Source organism: Melozone crissalis, unplaced genomic scaffold, assembly GCF_028551555.1.
Source record: "Melozone crissalis strain CALT ecotype California unplaced genomic scaffold, PUWL_Pcris_2 ptg000034l_1, whole genome shotgun sequence".
NCBI classification, from domain to species: Eukaryota; Metazoa; Chordata; class Aves; order Passeriformes; family Passerellidae; genus Melozone; species Melozone crissalis.
Genome location: NW_026535812.1, coordinates 5,099,132 through 5,120,904, shown reverse-complemented (window position 1 = coordinate 5,120,904; position 21,773 = coordinate 5,099,132). Strand labels below are relative to the sequence as shown.

The 21,773-nt window shown below is 46.6% G+C and overlaps 2 protein-coding genes across 3 annotated transcripts; both read left to right on the top strand.

Annotated features, from left to right (window-relative positions):
* Positions 1-8: 8 nt before the first annotated feature.
* On the top strand, positions 9-4,490 carry WDR53 (WD repeat domain 53). Of its 2 annotated transcripts, XM_054282690.1 has the most exons (3): positions 9-64; positions 955-1,445; positions 3,897-4,490. In XM_054282690.1, exons 2-3 carry the CDS (start codon positions 969-971, stop codon positions 4,482-4,484), a joined length of 1,065 nt encoding a protein of 354 aa, XP_054138665.1. In that variant the 5' UTR covers positions 9-64; positions 955-968; the 3' UTR covers positions 4,485-4,490. The 2 variants fall into 2 exon arrangements, with proteins under 2 accessions (XP_054138665.1, XP_054138666.1); XM_054282691.1 differs by lacking the exon at positions 9-64 and having other exon boundaries at positions 628-1,445.
* A 7,037-nt stretch (positions 4,491-11,527) lies between these two features.
* On the top strand, positions 11,528-18,585 carry RNF168 (ring finger protein 168). Its single transcript, XM_054282565.1, has 8 exons — positions 11,528-11,608; positions 11,914-11,984; positions 12,655-12,998; positions 14,036-14,112; positions 15,264-15,440; positions 16,077-16,201; positions 16,474-16,561; positions 17,046-18,585. Exons 3-8 carry the CDS (start codon positions 12,698-12,700, stop codon positions 18,105-18,107), a joined length of 1,830 nt encoding a protein of 609 aa, XP_054138540.1. The 5' UTR covers positions 11,528-11,608; positions 11,914-11,984; positions 12,655-12,697; the 3' UTR covers positions 18,108-18,585.
* Positions 18,586-21,773: the final 3,188 nt, after the last annotated feature.

The following is a 21,773-nucleotide window of genomic DNA, read 5'->3' as shown; positions in this document are numbered from 1 at the left end:
GCGGCGGAGCCGAGCGGAGCCCGGGGGAGGCGAGGGGAGCGCGGCGGAGCCGAGGGGCGCTGAGGTGAGAGCTGAGGGCCCCGCGCCTCCCGAGCCCCCCGGGACGGCCCCGGCAGCGCCGCGCCCCGCGGGCCGGGCCGAGCTGAGCCGGGCCGAGCTGAGCCGGGCCGGGGGGCGGCCGTAGGGCCGGGCCTGCCGGGACGGGGGGCGGTCGGACCGAGCTGCCGCAGGGCCCGAGGGTTGGCGGGGTACGACTCACCTGGGACCCCCGGGGAGCGGCGGCCGCGAATGTGTCCCGAAGCGAACTGCGGGGAAGGTATCGGCCTTCTCTGCAGGGTTATTTGATCGCCAAGAGCGAAGTTCCTCCTCTGGTGGAATGAATGGGCTCTGGGTGCTCTTTAGATCTGGGTCAACAAAAATCACATGGAAAACATAACGTGGTTAAAAAAAATAAAACAAAAGAAGGTAAAGCCGCCAGAAACAAGCCGTTTGTTGCCCAGTAGTTAAATAAATGCACGGACCATGTGCTTTTCTCTGCAGCCTCCCAGTCCCTCCAACACTTTTGTGCTACCATTTTTCGTCCTTATCTTAATTTTCTGCTGATGTGCTGCGCTAAGCAGTGCTGTAACAGGCTGATGCGGGCAGTCACACCAGGAAGGGTTAAGGTTGGTGAGCGCCGTGGGTGTGCTCTGAGAGCCTATTAAATATGTTGCAACCTGTTTTAACTTAGTAATACTTCTTTTTAAAAGTCTCATTGTGTTATTTAGGTTGGAACAGACAGGTCAGCCCCGCGGTGTCCCGAAAGCTCCACTTGGGTACTGAGCTGTCCTGAGCTGTGGTGGTGCCCGATTTAACTGGACACCGGCATTTCAGGATGATCTTCTTGCTTGATGCGTTTCTGCTAAAATGACACCAGCAACCACCTCATTCAGGGCTCGTTTTTGTTTGTTTCAGGGTGTCCGTGGAGCATGGCAGTGCAGTGGAGCGGTGGCCATTCCTGCTCCGTGCTGTGCCTGGCCGTGAGCACGGAAGGGCTGGCGGCCTCCGGCGCGGAGCGGGGCGAGCTGGCGCTCTGGGACGGGGCGGGCTCGGCCGTGGCTCAGCTGCGGCTCCCGCAGGCGGAGGACGTGACCTCAGTGGTGTTCTCAGCCCGGCGGCCCAGTACGCTGTACACGGCCCACGGAGAGACCATCAGCGTGCTGGATGTGCGCTGCCTGCAGGAGCCCCTGCAGCGCTTCCACGTGAACGAGGAGGAGATCAACTGCCTGTCGGTGAACGACACCGACAGCTTGCTGGCTGCCGCCGATGACTCGGGGGCCATAAAGGTTGTGGACTTGGAAAGCAAGAAAGTCAGCCGGTCCTTGAGACACTCCAACATCTGCTCGTCTGTTGCCTTCCGACCTCAGCGGCCTCAGAGCCTGGTTTCCTGTGGGCTGGACATGCAGGTGATTTGCATACATGTGCATGGGTATTAATGAAGTGAAACAGTAATTAGCCATCTGTGTAGTGAGGCACCCACAGACTTTCACCGAGCACGAAGGTGTTCAGCCTGCAGTCACTGTGAAGCTCCTCACTATTCTGAAGTAGTTTTGGGGCTATTCTGAAGTAATTTTTCCACTCAGCAGCTTCTGCCCTGTTTTTATCTTCATTGATATTTACAGTTCAGAAGTGAGTGGGGTGAGGGGAAATCAGAACACACTGCAAAGCTCACTTGTGCTATATTGGCTCTTTGTTGGACTGAGCAAAACCAGCAGCTGTCCCTAGGGATCAGTGGTGACTGCAGATGAGATGCAAAGGATGGTGAGGAGAAGGCACAGTGCTTGAGGCAGGCAGGTAGAGCAGCATCTTTCCAAGTGGAACATATCACTGTGAGGACAAGTGATTTGTGTCATTTATCCTTTGTTCTGTTAGCATCTTGGAAGCATGAAATGTTCTTTGCCTTTTAAACCTTCCTATTCTCATCAAGAGGAAACTTTGTCCTTTGCATTCTGAGAAGAGCCATGCTGGGACTTAAGCCCAGAACAGATATTTTTCAGTAATTTCTTTCCAGTGGTTGAGGCCTGACCACATTCCTGGTTTAGCCCTATATGAAAACTGTCACTTCTCAAAGGTTTCTGTGGTTCCAGCGGTGTCAGGGTGAAGTTTGTGTGACAGCTTTGAGCAGTTTCACCTTCTGTTCTTGAAACCAAAGTACATCTCACATCCATTAGAGCAATTACATGCTGATATTTAGTATAAACTGTATTTTTATGTGTTAAAGCCATGATGATAGAGCCTGTTTGGGAGAAGTAAACACTCAGTCCCTCAGCTGGCTTAATTTTGGTCCCTAAAATGCAGATACACCAGCTTGTGGCTGAAAACTTTTAATCAGAATTGTAAACATTTATGTACAACTCAGTACAAGTGAGCTGATTCTTTTTTGTGACTTTTTAGTGTTAGTTTCATTTATTGTAGCTCAGCAAGTTGGTTTTTGGGTGAAAGTCGGTATCCCAGAACAGGATTTCATTAGTGTGCTTTTGTACAGTGAAAATAGCATCATTCTGCATTGAGGCTGCATTTAAGATCCATCATTTCCCAAAGGGGAGCTTAGCTGCAGAACTCTGAAGCCCTGTGCTGCACCATGCCTTTGGACAAGTTATGAGCTCTACAAAACATGTTCTGGGCTTGTCAAACCCTCAGGGAAGCTGTGGATGATGAGAATTGAAATTCAGGTTGGTGGAGTTCTTTCAGGAGTTTTGATGAAGCAGGGGAAATGCCATGAGGACAGAAAATACTTGGTTTGCAGAAAGCTCTTCAGCAGTTGATGGATTCATCAGATTGTTGCAGTCCTGTCTCTGATGAAAGCAGGAGTATTTTCTGCAAGCATCACCCAGCCCCTCTGATTTACAGTAAATCACAGTTGTTGTGGAAGTAGTTTTACTGCAGCAGCAACAGAGTAACTGTAACAGGAAAGTGACAGGAAATATGTTTCAGATGTATTAGTGCGATTTGGATCCCAGAAATGCAGAGCCAGGCTCTTTTGTGAACTAAATTTAAAGACTCCTGTACTTCTTATTGGTGATTACTACTGAAGGAGTATTTTTATTGACAACAAATTGAAGCTTAGCTTTATGAAACAAACAGTACACCAGTGCTGCATTAGACTGACTTGTGCTTTTTCATCTGTTGGCCTTGAGGATACTCATTGTCAATTCAGATCCTACAAAAGTCTTGAGAGCATTATTTTTAATTGCTCAGTATAAATCTGTAGTGCTTGAACTGCTGTACAAGAGACACAGGATTCTTCACTGGGGGCTTGGATTTGGGGTGGCATTGGAAAAAGAAGTCTAAAAGCACAACCTGCCCCATCTCAGTAGGTAAAGCATGCCCTACTCCATAGCACAAACCAGATCTACCCACTGGATATAAAAATAAACACAAATATGCCTGTTTAAAAACCACAGCCTCAACTGCTGTTTGGATTTTGCTGTCCCATTTTTCAGACACGTTCGTGGCAGTGACTATTATAGGCCAAGTAGCAGAGACAGAAATGCAGAATGATAATGATCTCTATTCACTGCTAGGGTTTCCCTGTCCCTCCTTCTCAATAATTGATGTGCAGGATGTCATGATTACTACTGCTGAGATGAATGCAAGAGCTTTTAGAGCAGTGTTTGCATCTCTTCCATGGTCTAGAGGTCTGAGTCATTGACTGCAGAGTGTGGTGGTGGGACTTTGCAAAGCAGGCCAGAAAGATTTGCTACATTTATTAGGGCAAGTTTAACCACATGCTTTACACCCCTTGGAGTCACACACAGCCTTTGCTCTGCTAGGACAAGAAGTGTGGTTGCTTATTTTACTATTAAACATCCAATTTGAGTAAAATACACAAACAATTGTTTTGTTTTTTTTTCCAGGTGATGCTGTGGAACCTGCAGAAAGTTCGTCCCTTGTGGACCACAAACCTGCAGGAGTGTGAGATGGAGGAAGAGAGCCCTCAGTCAGCTGGGCAGTTCTTCAACCCACCTCTTGCACATTCCCTGTCTGTTGCCTCCTGTGGCAACATCTTCAGCTGTGGAGCTCAGGATGGTAAAGTCCGAATATTCCGAGTCACTGGGGCCAGGTTTGAGCATGAGCTGGAGTTCCAGGCTCACAGCCTGGGAGTCTCACAGGTGCTCTTTATGCCTGAGGGCTACTGCTTGTTGTCTGGAGGAAACGATGGGAAAATCTTGCTCTGGGATCTCAGCAGCAACATTGGGAAGCAGCAGAAAAGTCCAGCAAAATCTCTGCACAGGAAAAAGGCCCAAGCAGCTGCTTGCAGCAGAAAAGATGGGAAGCTCAACAAAGCAGCCTCCAATGAACACCCTGGAGTTGTGCCAAAGCTCAGCATTGAGCACGGAGAGAAGGTGAACTGGCTGTCGTGTGCAGAGATCAAAGGCTCCAGGAGAGTGTTGGTTGCTGACCAGAGCAGCTCTGTATCAGTGTATCCATTGCCAGAACCTTAAGGCACCCAGGTGCTTACAGAAATCTGAGGGATAAAACCACTTCTGAGAGCCAGTTACATGCACTGACAGTGACCTGGACAGGGAACCCCTCTGGTCCCTGGGAAGGGAAGGGGTTTGCTGTGCACTTGGGATGTCCCTGGCCTCGTGCTGGTTCTTTGTGGCTCACACAGCCACTCTTTCTTGCAGGGCTGGCAGCTTGCTGCTTGAATTTCAGTGAAACGGGTCTCTATATTTAGGGGTAACATTAGTTCATGGCTAAGCTGACGTAATTAAGGCTGGAGGAGAAAATCAGTGCTCAGGAGACACCCACAATGCCAAGTGAGGCTGCTGAGCAGCAGCAGGGCTGTCACTGGCTCAGCCCTAGGTGGTTTGGGCTGTTGCAGTGCTCTGTGTGATTTCTCCCATAAAGCTGTGTCCCAGCTGGCTTAAATTGGGCCTGGTGGAATCTGGTTTTCATCACACTCTGTCAGCAGCTGCATAGACTAGAGATGCATCAATTAACAGGTAATCAAATTTGTTTCCCTGTGGTTGCCAACTGAATTTTTTCACTGCAGCAAAAGAAGGAGCAGGGGAACTGTTACACCTGGGTCAGCTGTCAGTTAGTTGTGTATATCAGGGAAAAAGAACTATTACACTTGTCTTAATAAATGCTTTCTCTCTCACTCTTCCCTTGTCCTTAGAATCACTCTAATGGTGCCAGACTCACACCAAATTGTGTCCAAAAGTTTATTGTACCCCCATCACAGGGTGAATACCAAGGGCCAAAGGCACAGCTTCTCCTTACCCAAATACTTCCTGTCTTCCCAAAGCTTTGAAACAAGATGAGCAGAACTTGGCTTGCTGGAAACTTCCCTTTCCACTTTGGAAGACCTAAGTGGAAATGTTACAGCTCTGGGCATGTTCAGTTCATTCTGGATTTCCTATGAAGTGGGCAAATAATTTTTTTAAAAAGGGATTTTTCCTGGGTTATCCTTATCCTGTCACAGAACTGAATTCCTAGTGCTGGCTGAGGACCTGCTGCACAGGTGGGAGGTTTGGGTTTGTGCTGCTGTGTTTCACCAAGTGGGCTGTTACCAGACTCATATTATACTGGAAAAATTTCCAGCTCTTTTTTTTTTACATACCCAACTCTGGAAAATCATTATCTGATTGTGCTGCCTCTCTCCACCCTTTATAGAAGAGATTCCAACTGTCTTGGTTTTGCTCAAAGCAGCTCCTTGCATCCAAACACAACTCATTCTCATCCAAATCAGATTTTACCTTCATACCTTTTTAATTAAAAAAAACAAAGGCAATCTGCTTGTACAGCCTTTCCCAGCAGGAGACTTTGGCCCAAGACATGATCTGGTGGGCACAACAGCAAGTTGAAGCCAAAACACAGCAATAAAAGAAAAAAAGGCAGAAAATTGTGGTTACTCCCTTTTGTGCTAGCTGTGAATTAGTTCATCAGTGAAGCCATGGGATTAGTGGGGCAGAGGAAGGGGCTGTGTGGTTCAGTGTGTGACACGTCCATGGACGTGTGTTGGTGCATCCATGACCTATATTTGGATATACAGGCTATAAAAAGCCTGGAACAAACAACCTCCTGCAGGACTTGGATCCCCTGTCCCTGCTGCCGGCCGCAGGAGAGAGGAGCGAGCCCACTCCAGCTTTTATTCCTCCTCTTGGTGTTCTCCAGGACGATGGCGAAGGGCAGCATCTCCCTGCGCTCCCTGAACGAGACCCTGAACAGGTCCTGGGGGGCTGGGGAGGGACAGGGAGGGCTGGGACATGGGACACCACACCAGGGTAACCTGGGCTTCTCTGGGAACTCCTGTGGGCAGCAGGGTGGGGTGTAAACAGGGAGGGAGGAGCTCATGAACAGGCTCAATCTCCTTCACCCATTGGGGAGGAAAGAGGGACAGAGGCACCAGCTCCATGGTGTGTTCATTCCCTGGGCTGCCATCCTGCCTGTTTGCTGCGGGATTTGGGCAGTTGCTCCATCACCCATGGCATGCAGCTGCATGAGGGCACTTGGGCTGTTCAGCCTGGAGGAGGCTGAGGGGAGATATTGAGGTTTACAGCTTCTTCATGAGGGGGGAGGAGGGACAGACACTGATCTCTGTGGGGACCAGTGACAGGACCTGGGGGAATGGCCTTAAGCTGTGTCAGAGGAGGTTTAGGTTGGATATTAGAAAAACATTCTCCCAGAGTGTGGTCAGGCACTGAAGAGGCTTCCCAGGGAATGTCACCAAAGCTGCCAGAGCTCAAGAAGCATTTGGACAATGCTCTCAGGCACAGGGTGGGATTGCTGTGGGGGCCAGCAGTTGGATCCTTGTGGATCTCTTCCAACCCAGCACATTCTGTGTTTCTGTGAAATTCAGGCTTGCTGTTCTAATTGGAGCTTTGAGCTGAACTTCTGATTTTCAGACCATGCCTCAGAGACTGGAGGGTTCAAAGATAAGGAGTAAGTGGTTATCATGAGCAAAAAAAAAAAACCTCAAGAATGGATCTTTCTTAAAAGTTTAAGGAAAGCAAATCACCGTCACTGGGGAATCAGGTGATGCTGATTCACCCTCCATTTCCAAAGCCTGCACTTGGCAGAGGAACGTGACCAACAGGTTCATGGACTTGCTGAAAAACAATCCAGAGCCTCAGCTGCCCCTGCTGGCACTGCTCCTTGCTGGGCTGTGCAGCAGCAGGCACCAGTGGTGGTGGCTCAGAGTTTTACAAAGATATGAGCATGGATCTTCAGGAAAAAGAGTCAAAAGAGGGTCTGAAATTTGCAGCAGTTAAGGGCAGGCAGGATACTGTCCCTGCTCTCTGGATTTTCACATTACTGGGAGGGAGGTAAGGCCCTGGCACAGAAGCTGCAGCTTCCCCTGCATCCCTGGAAGTGTCCAAGGCCAGACTGGGTAGGGTTTGGAGCAACCTGGGATAGGGGAAGGTGTCCCTGCCCATGGCAGGGGGTGGAATGAGGTGGGCTTTAAGGTCCTTCCAACCCCAACCATTCTGGGGTTGTGACATTTTACATTTAAAAGGCAAACTATGCAGTGTTGAGACATTTAAAAGTCAAATCAGGTGTCAGACATACAACTGTGGTTTACCTGCAGTGAGAAGGATCCCTGTCAAGAGTATCCCAGCTGATGGGATGCAGTACTTCTCCTCAGGAAATGAGTGATGATGTGTTGACAGACAGACAGCTGCCAGACTGGGAAAGAAACTCCTCCTCTTGCTGAGATATTGCTCATACTGTTGGTTCACCCACAGTCTTTGTGACTCTGATTCACACAATGGTGAACACAAAAGTAGCAATTGGAGACCTGACCAGAGGGAGAAACAACTCCTGAAAGAAAAAAGTGAAAATTAATTCTGTGGGAAACTGCTGGAAGAAGTGTGTGTCTAACATACCATGGAGTGAGGGAATGGGGAGAGCTTGGAGAAGTGTGGGATGCTGCACTGGCCTGGAAAATCAAACCCACAGAGTGACAGCTCCAAAATGTCATTTTCTGTAAATGCCTGAATAGCAGAAATAAGGTTTCACAGAGAACCACACTTGCAGAGAATTGGGAATGCTGGAGCTTCTACTGCACGGCTTCCTAGCATGTTCTGTGTGCTAATGAGAGGAATTTAAAAAGCTTTCTGGTAAAGAATGGGGATGTGGTTTGTGTGTACACTAGTCAGAGGTAGAGGTCACTGACTTAGTGGTAACTCCACTTACACTAAAGGAAAAAGTGTTCAGAGGTCATGATGGAAATGAAAACAGGAGGTTTAATCCATTTCTTCCTCTTTTCATTCCAAGCTTAGATCAAGAGGCAGCAGCACTCAGTCTATCAGAATTCACTTACTGCTGTGGGAATTCAGTGTGGTATAACTGAACAGGCATTTTTAGATCCAAAATCGGCAAATGCTGAAATGTTTGTTGCAGGTGCTTAAAAATACAGAAGATTAATTTACAGACAGACAATAAAAAACATGTTTGAGAGACAAAACTGGTCACATAGTAAAGCCTTGGATTGAAGGCTGCTGAGGAACTGCTGCTGCACTGAGAGTAGCATTAGTGATGAGATCTTAGATAACTTCACTCTGACTTGCAGAGGAGGAAGTTGGAGAATGGGCTGTGAGGAAGCTTATTTACCATGATAAAAAGCTGCTAACCAGCAATTCACCGGCAGAACACTCATTATCTGACAGCCCAGCTCTGAAAGTCACTCACAGCAAACCCCAACTCACCTCAGTTTCTGCACTTGCTCTCTCTGTGCTGACAGATTCAATCCAATTATGACACATCAATCCTTCCAGTTCTTCTCAACTCCCTACATTTCTGCATGACACCAGCTTAGTTTTCCAATTAAAGTTCTATTTTTGTCCCAAAATTCTTGCTGAAGCAAGAGGAGTCCTACACCAGAAAGAGGAACTTCACCAGGCTGCAGAGGAAGCCTCTAGCCTCAGGAAACAACAGCAAATCGTTAGACAAGGATCTGCACAATCGGCCAGACAATGAATTAAGGTCGGGGATACTCAGTAAAATATGCCACTGTTGAAGTCTTTATTTTCTCCTCATTCAGGTCAGCTGCAGACAGAATCCAAAGAAAGGTTTGGTTTGGTGAAAGGGGAGGCAGGAATAGAGGCAGGCAGGGAAAGAGAGGAGCTGCTGATAGGAAAAAATGGCATTTTTGGTCCATCTCTTATGACAACAGGCATTAAAATACCGTGGGATACATGTGAAAGAATGGGAAAATATTTTAAGGGTTTTGTTTTGGCCTTTTATCTTTTAATGGCATCACCAGCTGCTATGTATTTTGTCCTTACAAGAGGTTCATCCAAAGATACAGACAATAGAGTGTTTAACACAGGTAGGGCACAGAAGCAGTGAAGCAAACTAGGAATGAAAAAAAGGGAAAATATGTAGGTAACAATATTTGCTGATAGTGTAGCTATTGTTAGCTGACACAGCCTGAAGTTTTGCCAGTAAAATAAAAAGGAAAATCACAAAAAATTCTGTAAGGAGTAGGTGATGCTCTGCTAGTAAATCACTATTGACTACATAGTACTGAGATAGTTGTTCAGTACTTAGGAATGAACTTTGAATTATTTACATTAGCTTTCAGATCCTCAGGATTCTCAACAACACACCTCCATGTCAATCAGGTAACAGGAAAATGTGGAGAAAACTATGTTTATAAAAACCACCCACAGTGACAGAAGCCCAGCACACCCTGTCTCCCCGGGAAAGAGAGAAATGGTACAAAAATAAATCCTGGCATTCCCTTGTACCTTGTCTCAGCACAGCAAGTTCTTTTAAACAAAGCAGTTTTCTTCAGCAAAAGTGGAGTGGCTTACAACTCAAAACCTCATCTTTATAATTTACAGTTTTAAATAGGAAAAACCACAACAGATACCAAGTAATGAAAAAGCAGTTAATAAATACAAGCTATGAAGTGGTTTTTATCACAGTCATTCCATGGAAGGACAGTCCTATTAAAAAAAACACTGTGGGTGGCTTGTTTATTATTTGTATAATTTTTAACCAGAGGAGTAATGAGAATTCTGCTCAATGTTAAATGAAAATGGTTCAAAAGACCATGACATTACAAATAAAAGCATAAATCACCTCAAAATGTGCTAGAAAAAGACCTATGCCACTGATAATGCACATGGTTGAGAGCCACAGATGTATCTACATACTAATTTTGCAGCTGTTTTTGGAGATGTCAGGATCTTTGCACCAGGAAATTGCCAAAAAGAAGTGACAACAAACTTTGACTTTTAGTGTTGTTTGCTCTCACAAACCCCGGAACAGGGTCTGAAGCTGTTCACAATGCAATGCCACAGCAGAAAGCCCCAAATCCTTCCGAAATCCCCTTACTGTTGTTTTCCACCACCCAGAGTAGAAAGCAGGCTGCTCTCCCTGGAGGCTCGGTTCGCTCAGCTGGACTCCAGCCTGCAGAGCCTGGAGCTCGAGTTTGACCGGCAGGAGGAGATGCTGGAGCAGGACCTGAGGCGGGATGTGCCCTGGACACCTGCGGCCAGGTGAGCTCAGGCAGGGAACAAACCGGGTAAAACGCCAATCACTTGGTTTTAACATTTTTAAAGTTTAATAGTAATAAAATGGTTATAAAAATAGTAATATAATTAAAGTAATAAAAATTTGGACAATTTGGATTAGGACAGTATTAGACAATAAAAACAAAGAGTCCAAGTACCTTTTCTAGGCAACATAAGTCCGAAAAAGGACACACATTAACAGAGGATTAACCCTTAAAAGCAATAGCCTGTTGCATATCCATACATGCGTGAAAAATGCATGCATTTTATTTTTACCTTTTCGCAAATATTAAAATGAATATTATATATGTTGTGTTAGAAAGCAATGCTGTATTAATTCTCTTAAGTACTGTGTTAAATATAGTTTTAGGTTATAAGAAATCTCATAAGAGAGCAATAAATTCATTTTCTCTGAAAGATTCAGGTGTCCTGTGGCTGCTATCTCGCTGCGAGTCCTTTCTTTAAAAAAAAAGTATCTTCCATAGCACAGTTTCTATTTTAACATTATGTTACAGCCTAGAAGTATAGTTAACACACTACTTAAGAGAATTAACACAGCATCACTTCCTAACATAACACATCTAATATTCATTTTAATATTTGCAGAAAGCCAATCCTAAAATACACATTTTTCACAAAACCAAGGACCAAAGCCAGGGAGCAAAGCCCGGCTCCAAGCCCGCCCGGCCTTGGGTACTGCCGGGCCCGGGGTGGCCACGGCGTCCCGGGGCGGGCACGGCTCCCCGGGCCAGGCTGTGCCAGGCCTCAGCAGCCTGCCAGGGAAGGATCCATCCCTGCCATCCCACCTAACGCTGCTCCCTGGCTCTGCAAAGCCATTCCCGCCCGACCTATCACGGCAGCCGAGCCCGCCTTCCCTCTGAGGGCTGTGTCTCCCAGCAGGGTCGGCGGAGCAGGGGGAAGAGCAGAAGGAGGGGACAGAAGAAGAGCAGGAGAAGAAGGAAGGAGGAAAGGAGAAGGAGGAGAAGCCGGAGGAGGCGGAGCCGTGAGGCGGGCGGCGGGAACAGCTCCTGAGTGAGGGGCGGGGCGCCGCGCAGCCGCCATTGCGGGAGCCGCGGCCTTTGGCGGCCTCCGGAGCGGTGGGTGCCGAGTCCGCGCTGGGACCCTCAGGGTTGGGGGTGACGGGGCCGCAGGGGACCAGGGACCCCTTTTCCGTGGGCACCGGCCTCCTGGGGGTTGTTTTTTTTTTTCAATAAAAATAGCGGAAATAATGAAACTCGCCTTAACGTGTATTTGTCTCCATGGAGAGTTCTCTGTGAGGAATGGCAGCCTTTTTATTTCAAGGGCCTCCTGTCTCTAAAGCTGCCTGTTTAAGAAGCTTGTAGCTTTAATATCAGTGGGTTTTTTATTTTGCTGTATCTGTCTTTTGTTTTCTCTCCCACAGTATTGCTGGGCCAAGTGGAAAAATCGCGTGAGGAGACAGATGACCCCCACAGTTTCAAGTCATACAAGAAGGTGCTGAAGTTTTAATTCTTCGTTTATCTTAAGAAAAAAAAGGAATTTTAGCTTTGTAGTCGTACCTTAAGCAAGCAAATGAATGAGAAAGAAGCTGCTCTGCTCTGGTGTGTTTCACCTTCAGAATAAGCTGGAAGCAAGCTTGTGCCAAAAGCAGCTCTCAAAGGATGTGCATATACTGAAAAAATGAGTGAATGGAAGGTGAAGGTAACTGGAGTAACATATCCAGCACCTCTTATCATAGATAGGGAGAAGAGGAGAGTAACAGTATATGTGCATATACTGAAAAAATGAGTGAGTGGAAGGTTAAGGTAACTGGAATAACACATCCAGCATCTTTTATCAGAGATAGGGAGAAGAGGGGAGTAACAGAGGTGGCTGGAAGAACTCTCACCTTCTTTTTCCCCCTCTCCTTACCACCTCCTTGCTATTCCCAAAGCATCTGTTTCAGCTCACAGGAAACTGCAGTAGGAAAACCTGGCACAGTTTTTCCATGACTTCTCTAAAGCTCTGCTTCTTCCTCAGGAATCTTTCAGGCCCTGAGAAAAGCAACCGCTTAAGCAGGCTTCTAAATCCACTAACATTTTCTTCAAGTAACTGTAAAATATTTTGTATTTTCCTTTATATTTTACTTCCCATAAGGAACCTAAATGTTTCTTTTTGCTTTCAGGCCCTGATGTTGTCCTAGTGCTGTTCCTCTACCTCGAGCCAGCATGTCGAAGAAATCCAAGGCCCCGCTGTCGTTGTCCGACTGCCTGTGCCAGATTTGCATGGAGATCTTTGTGGAGCCTGTCACGCTGCCATGCAGCCATACCCTGTGCAACTCCTGCTTCCAGATGACAGTGGAAAAGGCCAGCCTTTCTTGCCCCTTCTGTCGGCGTAGGGTTTCCTCCTGGGCACGCTACAACACCCGCAGGAACACTCTGATCAACTGGGAGCTCTGGGAGAAGATTCAGAAGGATTACCCGGAGGAGTGCGAGCGCAGGATGAACGGACAGGATTTGGATGAGGAAAGTAAGTGAAGTGTCACTTGTCCTGGCATGTCTCTGCTTTGTCACAGGAATTGCTGTGGGTGACTTCAGATGTTGGGAAATACAGAGCTGTGGGTAGGCAGGTGTGTTACTGCTGGCAGAGACAGAGCTCTCCTGCAAAAGTGGGCAATGCCTTCTTCATTTGTAGCACAGAAGATAAAAATTACATTGGTGATTTCAGTGGGTATTTGTTCATGCCTTTCGTGTGGGCTATCAATGCCTGGCCTTGTTCATTGCTCATTTCCAGCTGTAGCATCTGCAAGCAGAGTGTTTGAGTCTGTGGGTGTGTTTCTTTATCACTGTCAAGTGAGTGAAGTGGTTAAAAGATTGTCAGGTGTTAGTTTGGTTAAAATTCCAGGGGTTCAGTCAATGCAAGAATCTGTGAGCTGAAAATTGTGGTGTCAGAGAGAAGGAAGTGAAATCTGATTAACTTTTTGAAGGAGGATTTTGGGGTTTATGATGTTGCAAGTGCCCTTGGGGGACGTTTTGATAGGTTGGCCTTAGGGAAATGTGTTCCACAAAGAGAGTGAAATACACAAATTATGGTCAGGGTACCAACAGAGAATGAATGAGGGAATGGTTTGGGTTGGGTGAGACCTTAAAGATGATCCCATTCCACCTCCCTGCCATGGGCAGGGACACCTTCCACTGGGCCAGGGTGCTCCAGGCTCCATCCAGCCTGGCCTTGGACACTTGCAGGGATGGGGCAGCCACAGCTTCTCTGAGAAACTTGTTCCGTTGTATTTACTTTTTATACAGTGCTTGGGAAACACTGCCTGTTCCTGCCACTCTGTAACACCACGCTTTTCTACTGTGTAAACTTTATTCCTTGGTATTTTTTGCTTTATTCCTTCCTTTTTTCAATCACAGCACTTGATTTAAGTCAAATCATTCCCATGACAGGGGAATGATGAATCCTTTGTTGTTGTGGTTAAAATCCTTTGTTGTTGTTAAAACCCTTTGTTGCTGACTGTCATGACTTTGTGTTTGTTGACTTTGGTTTTTTCCTCTCCTTCCCAGTCTGTGTCCCCAAGCCACAGCACCAACTGAGCAAGCCTGGGGAGCTGAGGCAGGAATATGAAGCAGAGATTAGTAAGGTAAGTCTAAAAATATGTTTAAAAAGCATAAATGCTTTGTATCCAGTTATTTGAATTGTACCTACAAACAGCTGTAATTTTATTTAATAATAAAGATACTTAAAAGGGCACTGCAGCTGCAAGAACATACTGGTCACTTCTGAATCATGAATTAAATTGGTGGGAGAGATTTATTTGTATTTGACATGAGGTGATCTATATATTTGGCATTCTTGATCTATACCTCTTACCTCATCTCTCAGTCAATGTACATAAAAGTAGCAAATGTAGAAATTTGAAACTGTTTGGACTTTGGTTTTATATTTGTCTTCTTGACTTCCCTCCAAGTAAGAGACTGCAACTAGATAACTTTCAGTAATAACCATAGAGCATTTTCTCTGTTCTTTGTTCACTCTGTTACCTTTGCATATTTGAAAATCAGTAAAGATTTTAAAGAATTCTCCATTTTGGCCTATTTAAGGATTCTTCCTCCAATTCAGACACAGTAGAATTAAGATTTAGAGTTGGAATGTATGGGAATGCACCTTTCCCTGAGAGCCCTTGCTGGTGATTACAGGATCACATGAAGCAGAGGACTGGGGAGAATTTCCAAAGAAAGCTTTATTCTTGAAGTGCTTTGCCCTCCTTGTGGAGTTGCTGGTAACTGATCTCTCAGCATGTCTGCTGTAAGAAAGGCAGATGTAAAATTCCTGGCCTGCTGCTTTGGGTTTTGTGTGTTTCAAGAGAGCAGCAGTCTTCTAAAAGAGAGATGTGCTGTCTTTGGCATATATAATGATAAAAGCAGGTTGAGCAAATGCTGTGGGACAGCTGGCATCCAGCCTTAGACAGAATTCTGACCCCACTTTCTCTGTACAACTTGGAGATCTTAGCTTTGTTACTAACACTTTGAAAAGGTGAAGAATGGAGTTTAATCTTGCAGGTTAATGGTATAATCTTAGAGAAACCAAAAAATTTGTCACTGTGGTCAAACCCAAGGCTCCACACACAGCATCCGTGTGATCCTTACATCTTTGAGACTCCTGCAATGAAATGCTGCTGAATTTTGTGAACAGTGAGTGGTTCAAGTTTAAGCAGTGTCAGCTGAGAGGTCCTGGTGCAAAGTGTGGCCCTGCAGTGGTAACCAGGTGGATTTTTTCAAACCCCTGCTGTAGGTGGAGGCAGAAAGGCGAGCACACGAGCAGGAGGAGAACAAAGCCAGTGAGGAGTACATCCAGAGGCTGCTGGCTGAGGAGGAGGAGGAGCACAGGCTGGCAGAAGAGAGAAGGAAGGAGATGGAGAAGCAGCTGAAGCAAGATGAAGAGCTGGCCTGGCAGCTCAGTAACAGCCTGGTGAGTTAGGATTGAGTGGGACAGCAGCAAATATCAATATAGTGCAAGCAACTTGGACTGCTCAGAGCAAATGTTAAACTTTGTAATAGTTTAAATTTATTTTAGTTGTAGTTGGAAGCTGTTGTCACCCCCCAGTACTTTAAAGCCTTGATTGACCATTAATTTTTGAACCCTGTCTAATATGCACTTGAAATCCAGCACCCACCATGTGTGCTGCATGTTTTCATTGTGAAACATTTTAAACCATTGATTTTCTGCTGTATGCTTCCTTTTCCTCATCTTTTTTTAAATCCTTCTTTGGAAGAAGTTACTATCTGGAAGAAAGGAACATACAGTGAAAATGTACCTTACCTCTTGGAGGTTTTTTTTTTGTTTTATTAATTTGCTTTGCTTAGTTGAATTTTTGCTACCCAATGATTCTTATTTGAGCAAAGCCTCCTGTCCCTCAGTGTTAGATCCAGGAGAGTGTAAGGAGCAAGTAACATTTCTTCCTCTGTAACCATCTGTAACTCACAGTTCTAGAATTCTTTGTACAACAGTAACAGATTCTGCAGCAAAACCCAAGTAGTTCCCTGAGGTTTCTGCAGTTTGTGTTGTGTTTTGCTTTAGTTAATGCTATTTTTACTTGTCTGGAAGAATGAAGATCCTGAGGGACACGTGCCTGGCAGCCCATCACCAGCACACAGCCTGTCCCTTCAGACATCCCCCCTGCTCCTGAGCAAGGCAAAGAACAAACCCGGCAACTCTGGAGACATTCAGAAGTAAGAGATTCAGCCAAGTGTTTCTTTAATTATTGGCCTTTTTCAGTGTCTCTCTGCCCCATTTGCTTCTTTATAATGCTGTAGGCCAGCTTCTTGAGATAACTGGGGACAAATGTGAAAATTTTGAAGTTTAAAACATTTCCTCATAGAAGGAGAAGGAAAACACTTGCCTTCTTGGTTTTTTTGTTTGCCAGAATGAGCCTGAAGACCATGAATAATGCAAAGGACTCACAAATCAAGGATAAAATACTTATCCTTTTTTTCTTTTTAAGGTATCTGTCTCCAAAGAATTCTGGTATGTTGGGATCAGCATCGTTCTCCAGTACCACAGGAAGAGGAGGGAGCAACTCTGTCTCTGGGGTAACAGGAATAATTTTATTATAAATCTCACAGTTGGCAATTGTGGGATATTTTCTCTCGCCTGTAGGGTTCCAATCCTCTATTCCCCTTGCACATTAGCACTGGGCAGGTTATACTGCCCTTTTTAAGCTACCTTTGGTATTCATGCTTGGCAATTCTGGAGCCTGCTGGAGGAGGGTGCACCCTGATTTACATCATTCCATGGCTGTCTGATCATTCCTGTAAGGCCTCCAAGGAAGAGGAGCAGGCTTGCACATTTAGTCTGAATCACTGATAAAAGGAAAATGCTATAGAGGTTTCAGTCTTTTAGCTGGGATTCTGCATTATTATTAATTATTTCAAATATTTTTATTATTATTGAACAGTTAGGTATTTTTTAAAAAGAGAAGTATCTGAGTTGCTGTCCCAGAGCACTCAGGCAATGCAGCCATGAGAAGTGTTTGGGCTTTTGATAAATTTACTTCATTTACTTCATTTTCTTCAGGAGACCAACAGCAATGAAGGCAGCAGTTCTGCAGTGCAGGATGAGCAAGAGGAAATGCCAACCCTGTCTCCACAGCTGACCAGTGTGAATAAAGATTCTGCAGCTAAGGATTCATTTCTGGAATCGTGCATGAACTATTTCAGTGCCTCAGCTTCAGGTGAAACTGCCACAAAGCAGGAAGAAGCGCCAGGACCAAATGGTTTAGAAGATGGAGTTCCAGATGCACTTCATGGAACCACAGAAGGGGAAGGGTCTAGGACAGTTCTTAGATCCAATGGAGGTGATGATGGAATTGAGTCAGACAGTGGCAATTTGACACATGAACAAAGGGTAAACCTTGAAAAGGCTGATGAAACTTGTACCTCTGGTCAGTTGGGAATGAATTGTGTGATGTCTGACAGCCAGACCATGTTGCCTGGTCTGGGGAAGGAGGCTGGACACTCAAATGAAGAGACACCAGAAAGGCCACAGAACTCTAAGGAGACCCCCAAAAGGAAGCTAGTGGAAGCCCCAGCTGATGCCATGATTGACTTGGACGTGCTTGATAAGAGGAGAAGAACCTTTTCAGAAAGTGCAGAAGACCAAGGAGAGCAGATGAGTGATTTTAACTTGCAGACACAAAGAGCCTTTGAGCAGGAGTTCTATGAGAGGCGCAGGCAGGAGGAGCAGGACAGGCTCTTGGCCCTGCAGCTGCAGAAGGAGCTGGACAAGGAGGAGAGGACACTGAACAGGCAGAAGGGCTCTCCGGACGAGTATCTGCTTCGTACCAAACCACCTCGCTCTGGGAAAGACTCTGCTGCCAGGAAGGGAAGCTCCAAGGGGGCAAAAGACTCAAAGGGATCAAAAAGCCAGGCTGAAACCAATCACCACAAGTCTAGGAAAGGTTCCTGCAATGAAAACTGGCAGTCCCCTGCCAGGGTCCGGGTGAAATCCCCCAGCATCAAGGAAGGAAAGGTTTTGAATTGTGTGGTTAATACCAGTGACACTAATGATATTTGTTCACTGCCTAAGAACAAGCAAAAGACAATCCTGCAGATGTTTAAAAGCCCTGTTGCAGAGTAGATCAGAGCCATGGACACGTGGTGGAGTGGGAATGGAAACTGTGGTGATGTTCTCCTGTGCTGGCAAAGCTTCCCTATGCAGTTTTGAGTGGTTGCCTTGGAGGGGAACCACTTTGGGCAGCAGTTCTGTGAGTTCTGAGAAGTTTTAGCTACATACACCGCCAGAATGTAACATTTTTTAATTGTTCCTTTCTTGAATTATTGTTTTCTAGCACTTGCAGCACTTCTTGCAGGAATGGAAGTATTTCTTATTTTCTAACTTGCATTTTACATGGTTTGGAGTGTGAATACTGGTAGTGTTGGAAAGCAATGGTAAGTGATGGTCTGATCTGGAAATGAGAGTCCAAAGGCTTTGATGGAAAAAATGCACATTCCATGGAGGAAACAAATGAAAAACGAGTTGGTATTCCCAGCTGGCTGTGAACTGCAAGATTGAAGCTTCCCTCAGCACAAGGCACTGTTCTGTACATTGAAGCACCTTGCTGTAGCATTGTTGGCACACCCGTTAACAGGAGTGTAAGCAGACAGCCACTCTTTCCCTCTCAATGCTAACCCTCCCTTCAACAAAGAGGAAACAAACAGGTCATTCTCCCCTGCCAAAGCCAAGGATCTTCCATGGATGCCAAGGCTGTGGGCTCCCATTCACCTCTGCTCACAGAGATCCCTCCTGCAGATCCCATTTTCCCTGTTAAGAACAAGATACTTTTGTTTTCTTGTTGTTAATGTCCTGTTAATGATACATATGAATGTACGATGGTGTTACTATACTTTATGCAGTTTGATTTTCATACTCAAACTGGTTTGAGTGTGATTAAAACAATATTCCAAAGCCAGTTATGATGGAGAAAGTTAAAAGGGAAAGAAGCAACTGAAGATTGGAGTTGTCAGTAATGACAAAACTTAATTAGAAATTCATATAACTGCCCTGCCTGGCTGTAACTGTTCCCCTCCATTTTTAGAGGCACTACTAAATACTGTTTCTGTTGGGTTTAAAACTAAAGTAACTCAAAAAATTTTGTCATTTAAACATGGAGGTGCTGAGGCCTGTAGGAAGTTGAAGCTGGGGAAGAGGCAACCAGATCCTACTATGCAGAGGAAGTTTTCTTGTTTCATCTGTTTTATGAAGCCATAATTTGGCTTTTCTTTGCTTTTTTGGAGCTACTTTTGCACTGTCTGTGTTTGAAATGGAGCCAAGTGCCAGCTGCAGTGCTGAAGGGTTTGTGTTAATTATCAAAGTCAGCAGATGTTTGAGTTCTGTCCTTTTTTTGAACCCCATTGATGACTTTAATTCTGTTCTAGGACATTTATGACAGACTTGTTTCTTCAGCAGCATCTTCTGACGGTTTAAGTTTAAACGACCAAATTTTATGAAAAGCATGACCAGCACACTGAGCTAAAAATACGATTGTTGGGATTTTTTTTTTCCTCAAAGCCTGCACATCTCTTATCATTGGTGGGCTCCTCATAAATAAATAAATATTTGTTCTGTTCAGAGACGTTTTTGGAGAAAATTACAACAGTTGACCAGTGGCAAATAATTTGCTTTTTCTCCTGCTGCCTCAGCCATTGTTCTGGAAGCTTTCCTTCAATATGGGTCTGTTTCTCCTTAATCCTTAACACAGTTGGGATTATTTTCTGATTTACCCATGATTTCAAAAAAAAAAAATTAATTAAAGGGGTTTTTTTTAAGGCAGGGCTACTGACTGTTTCCATGCTGGTGTCTCTCAGCCTGTCCAGTCAGGGTAAGCCTGTAAAAAAAAACAATCCCCATTTTCAAAGCTGAATGCAAAACAAAACAGAACTAAAAATTGAAAGATTGATTGTTAGATAAAACAAATCTTAACTGCAAAATGTTCAAAACCTGTCACCTATAGCAGCAGCATTATCTGAGGTGGGATGCTGCAAGCCCCCAAATGATCCCATCCCTCACCATATCCATGGCACAATAATGCTCACCAGGCATAATTTGGCTTATTCTTTTAGATCTTAATTGCTAGAGGGTGGAATTTGGCTGAGTGGATTTTGGTTGTACTAACAGCTTGTTTGTGACCCTGTGGTCTGGGAGCTTTGAAGGAGGTGAGATCAGCTTTGTTTTACTGGTGAAGCAGAAGTCTTTATTTGAGATGGCTGGGCTGGTGTAACAGTTCACTGCTGCTCACCTGCCTTCAGCCCTGGTGATTAATTTGTCTTGTTTGTGAACAAGTTCAGCTCATCCGACTGCCAGGAAAAGCAAACCAAGTGCCAAAACCCCAAATACTTTGCAGGCTTGGTTGCTTCTCTGAGCACCAGAGCTGCTGTGGGGATGGGAGGCAATGAGAGGGGGAGCAGATGGACTGGTTTCCATGGCAGTGAGGTAATAAATTATTAGAATTCTAGGGAAATCTCAGCTTTTTGTGGTACTTAGAGTTGACAAGTTGTTACTGGCAAGGTGTTCAGCAGCCACATTCCTGCTGTGTCTGGAAACTGGAAAGGAGTAAAACATTCCTGACTTTCCTTTGGGTGGCGTGGGGATCAGAAACACCTGGTACAGTAGGTGGGGACAAATTCAAGGGTTTCCTACTCTGGCTTTGTGACAGCGATGGCAGGGTTGCCCTGTGGGTGCAGATGAGCTGTTCCTTGACCACCTCAGGTGCTGCCCCACAAAATCCCAGGATGGGTGAGGCTGGAAGGGACCACAGTGTGTCCATCTGTTCCAGCAGGGCCATCCCAGAGCCCACGGCACACACTGTGTCCAGACAGCTCTGGGATATCCCCAGTGAGGAGACTCCACAGCCTCTCTGGGCTCTGCTCAGGGCTCAGGCGCTGCCCAGGAAAGTTCTTCCTCATGTGCAGGTGGAGCTGCCTGGGCTCAGTCCCTGCCCGTGGCTCCGGTGCCATTGCTGGGCCTGGAGCAGAGCCCGGCCCTGCTCTGCCCCTCCCTGCAGCCGGGGCCAGCCAGGGCTGAGGGTCCCTCTCAGCTGGGGCTCCTCTCCAGGCTGGGCAGCCCCGGCTCCCTCAGCCTTTCCTGGGCACCCACATGCTCCAGGCCCTTCAGCATCTCCGCAGCCTCCCCTAGACCTGCTCCAGCATCTCCATGTGTCTCATCTGCTGAGGCGCCCAGAGCTGGACACGGCACTGCCAGGGCTGCACAGAGGGACAGGATCAGTCCCTGACCTGCTGCCAGTGCTCGTCCCAGTGTCCCCAGGTCCCCAGGACACTCTGCCGCCTCGGGGACAGCTGGTTGCTTATTGGAACCCCCATGTCCTTCGCCGCAGCGCTGCTGTCCAGCGGGTCACCCCCGGCCTGTGCCGGTGATCCGGGCTGTTCCTGGGTTTCCCTCTGCTCACAGCACCCGGCCCGCGGCCTGCCCAGCCCCTCGCTGCGCCATGGGCCCCTGTGATGGGGTAAATCCGTGTGGGAACCCGGGTGCGTGTCCTGGGAGTGCCGCTCCGCCTCTCAGGCCCGTGCGCCCCGTTGGAAGCGGCGGGTCGGGAATTCCGGGGGCATTCCCGGGGAAAGCCGCTGAGGCGGCGGGGGGGTGTGGGGGGGAAAGGAGGGTGTTGCCACGGCAACTCCCGCCTCCCGCGCGGCCGGAGGGGCGTGGCTTGTTACCACGGCAACCGAGCCCCCCCCTCCCGCCCCTCGGTCGGCGGCGGGCGGGGGAAGGGGCGCGCGCGCGGGCGGGCCC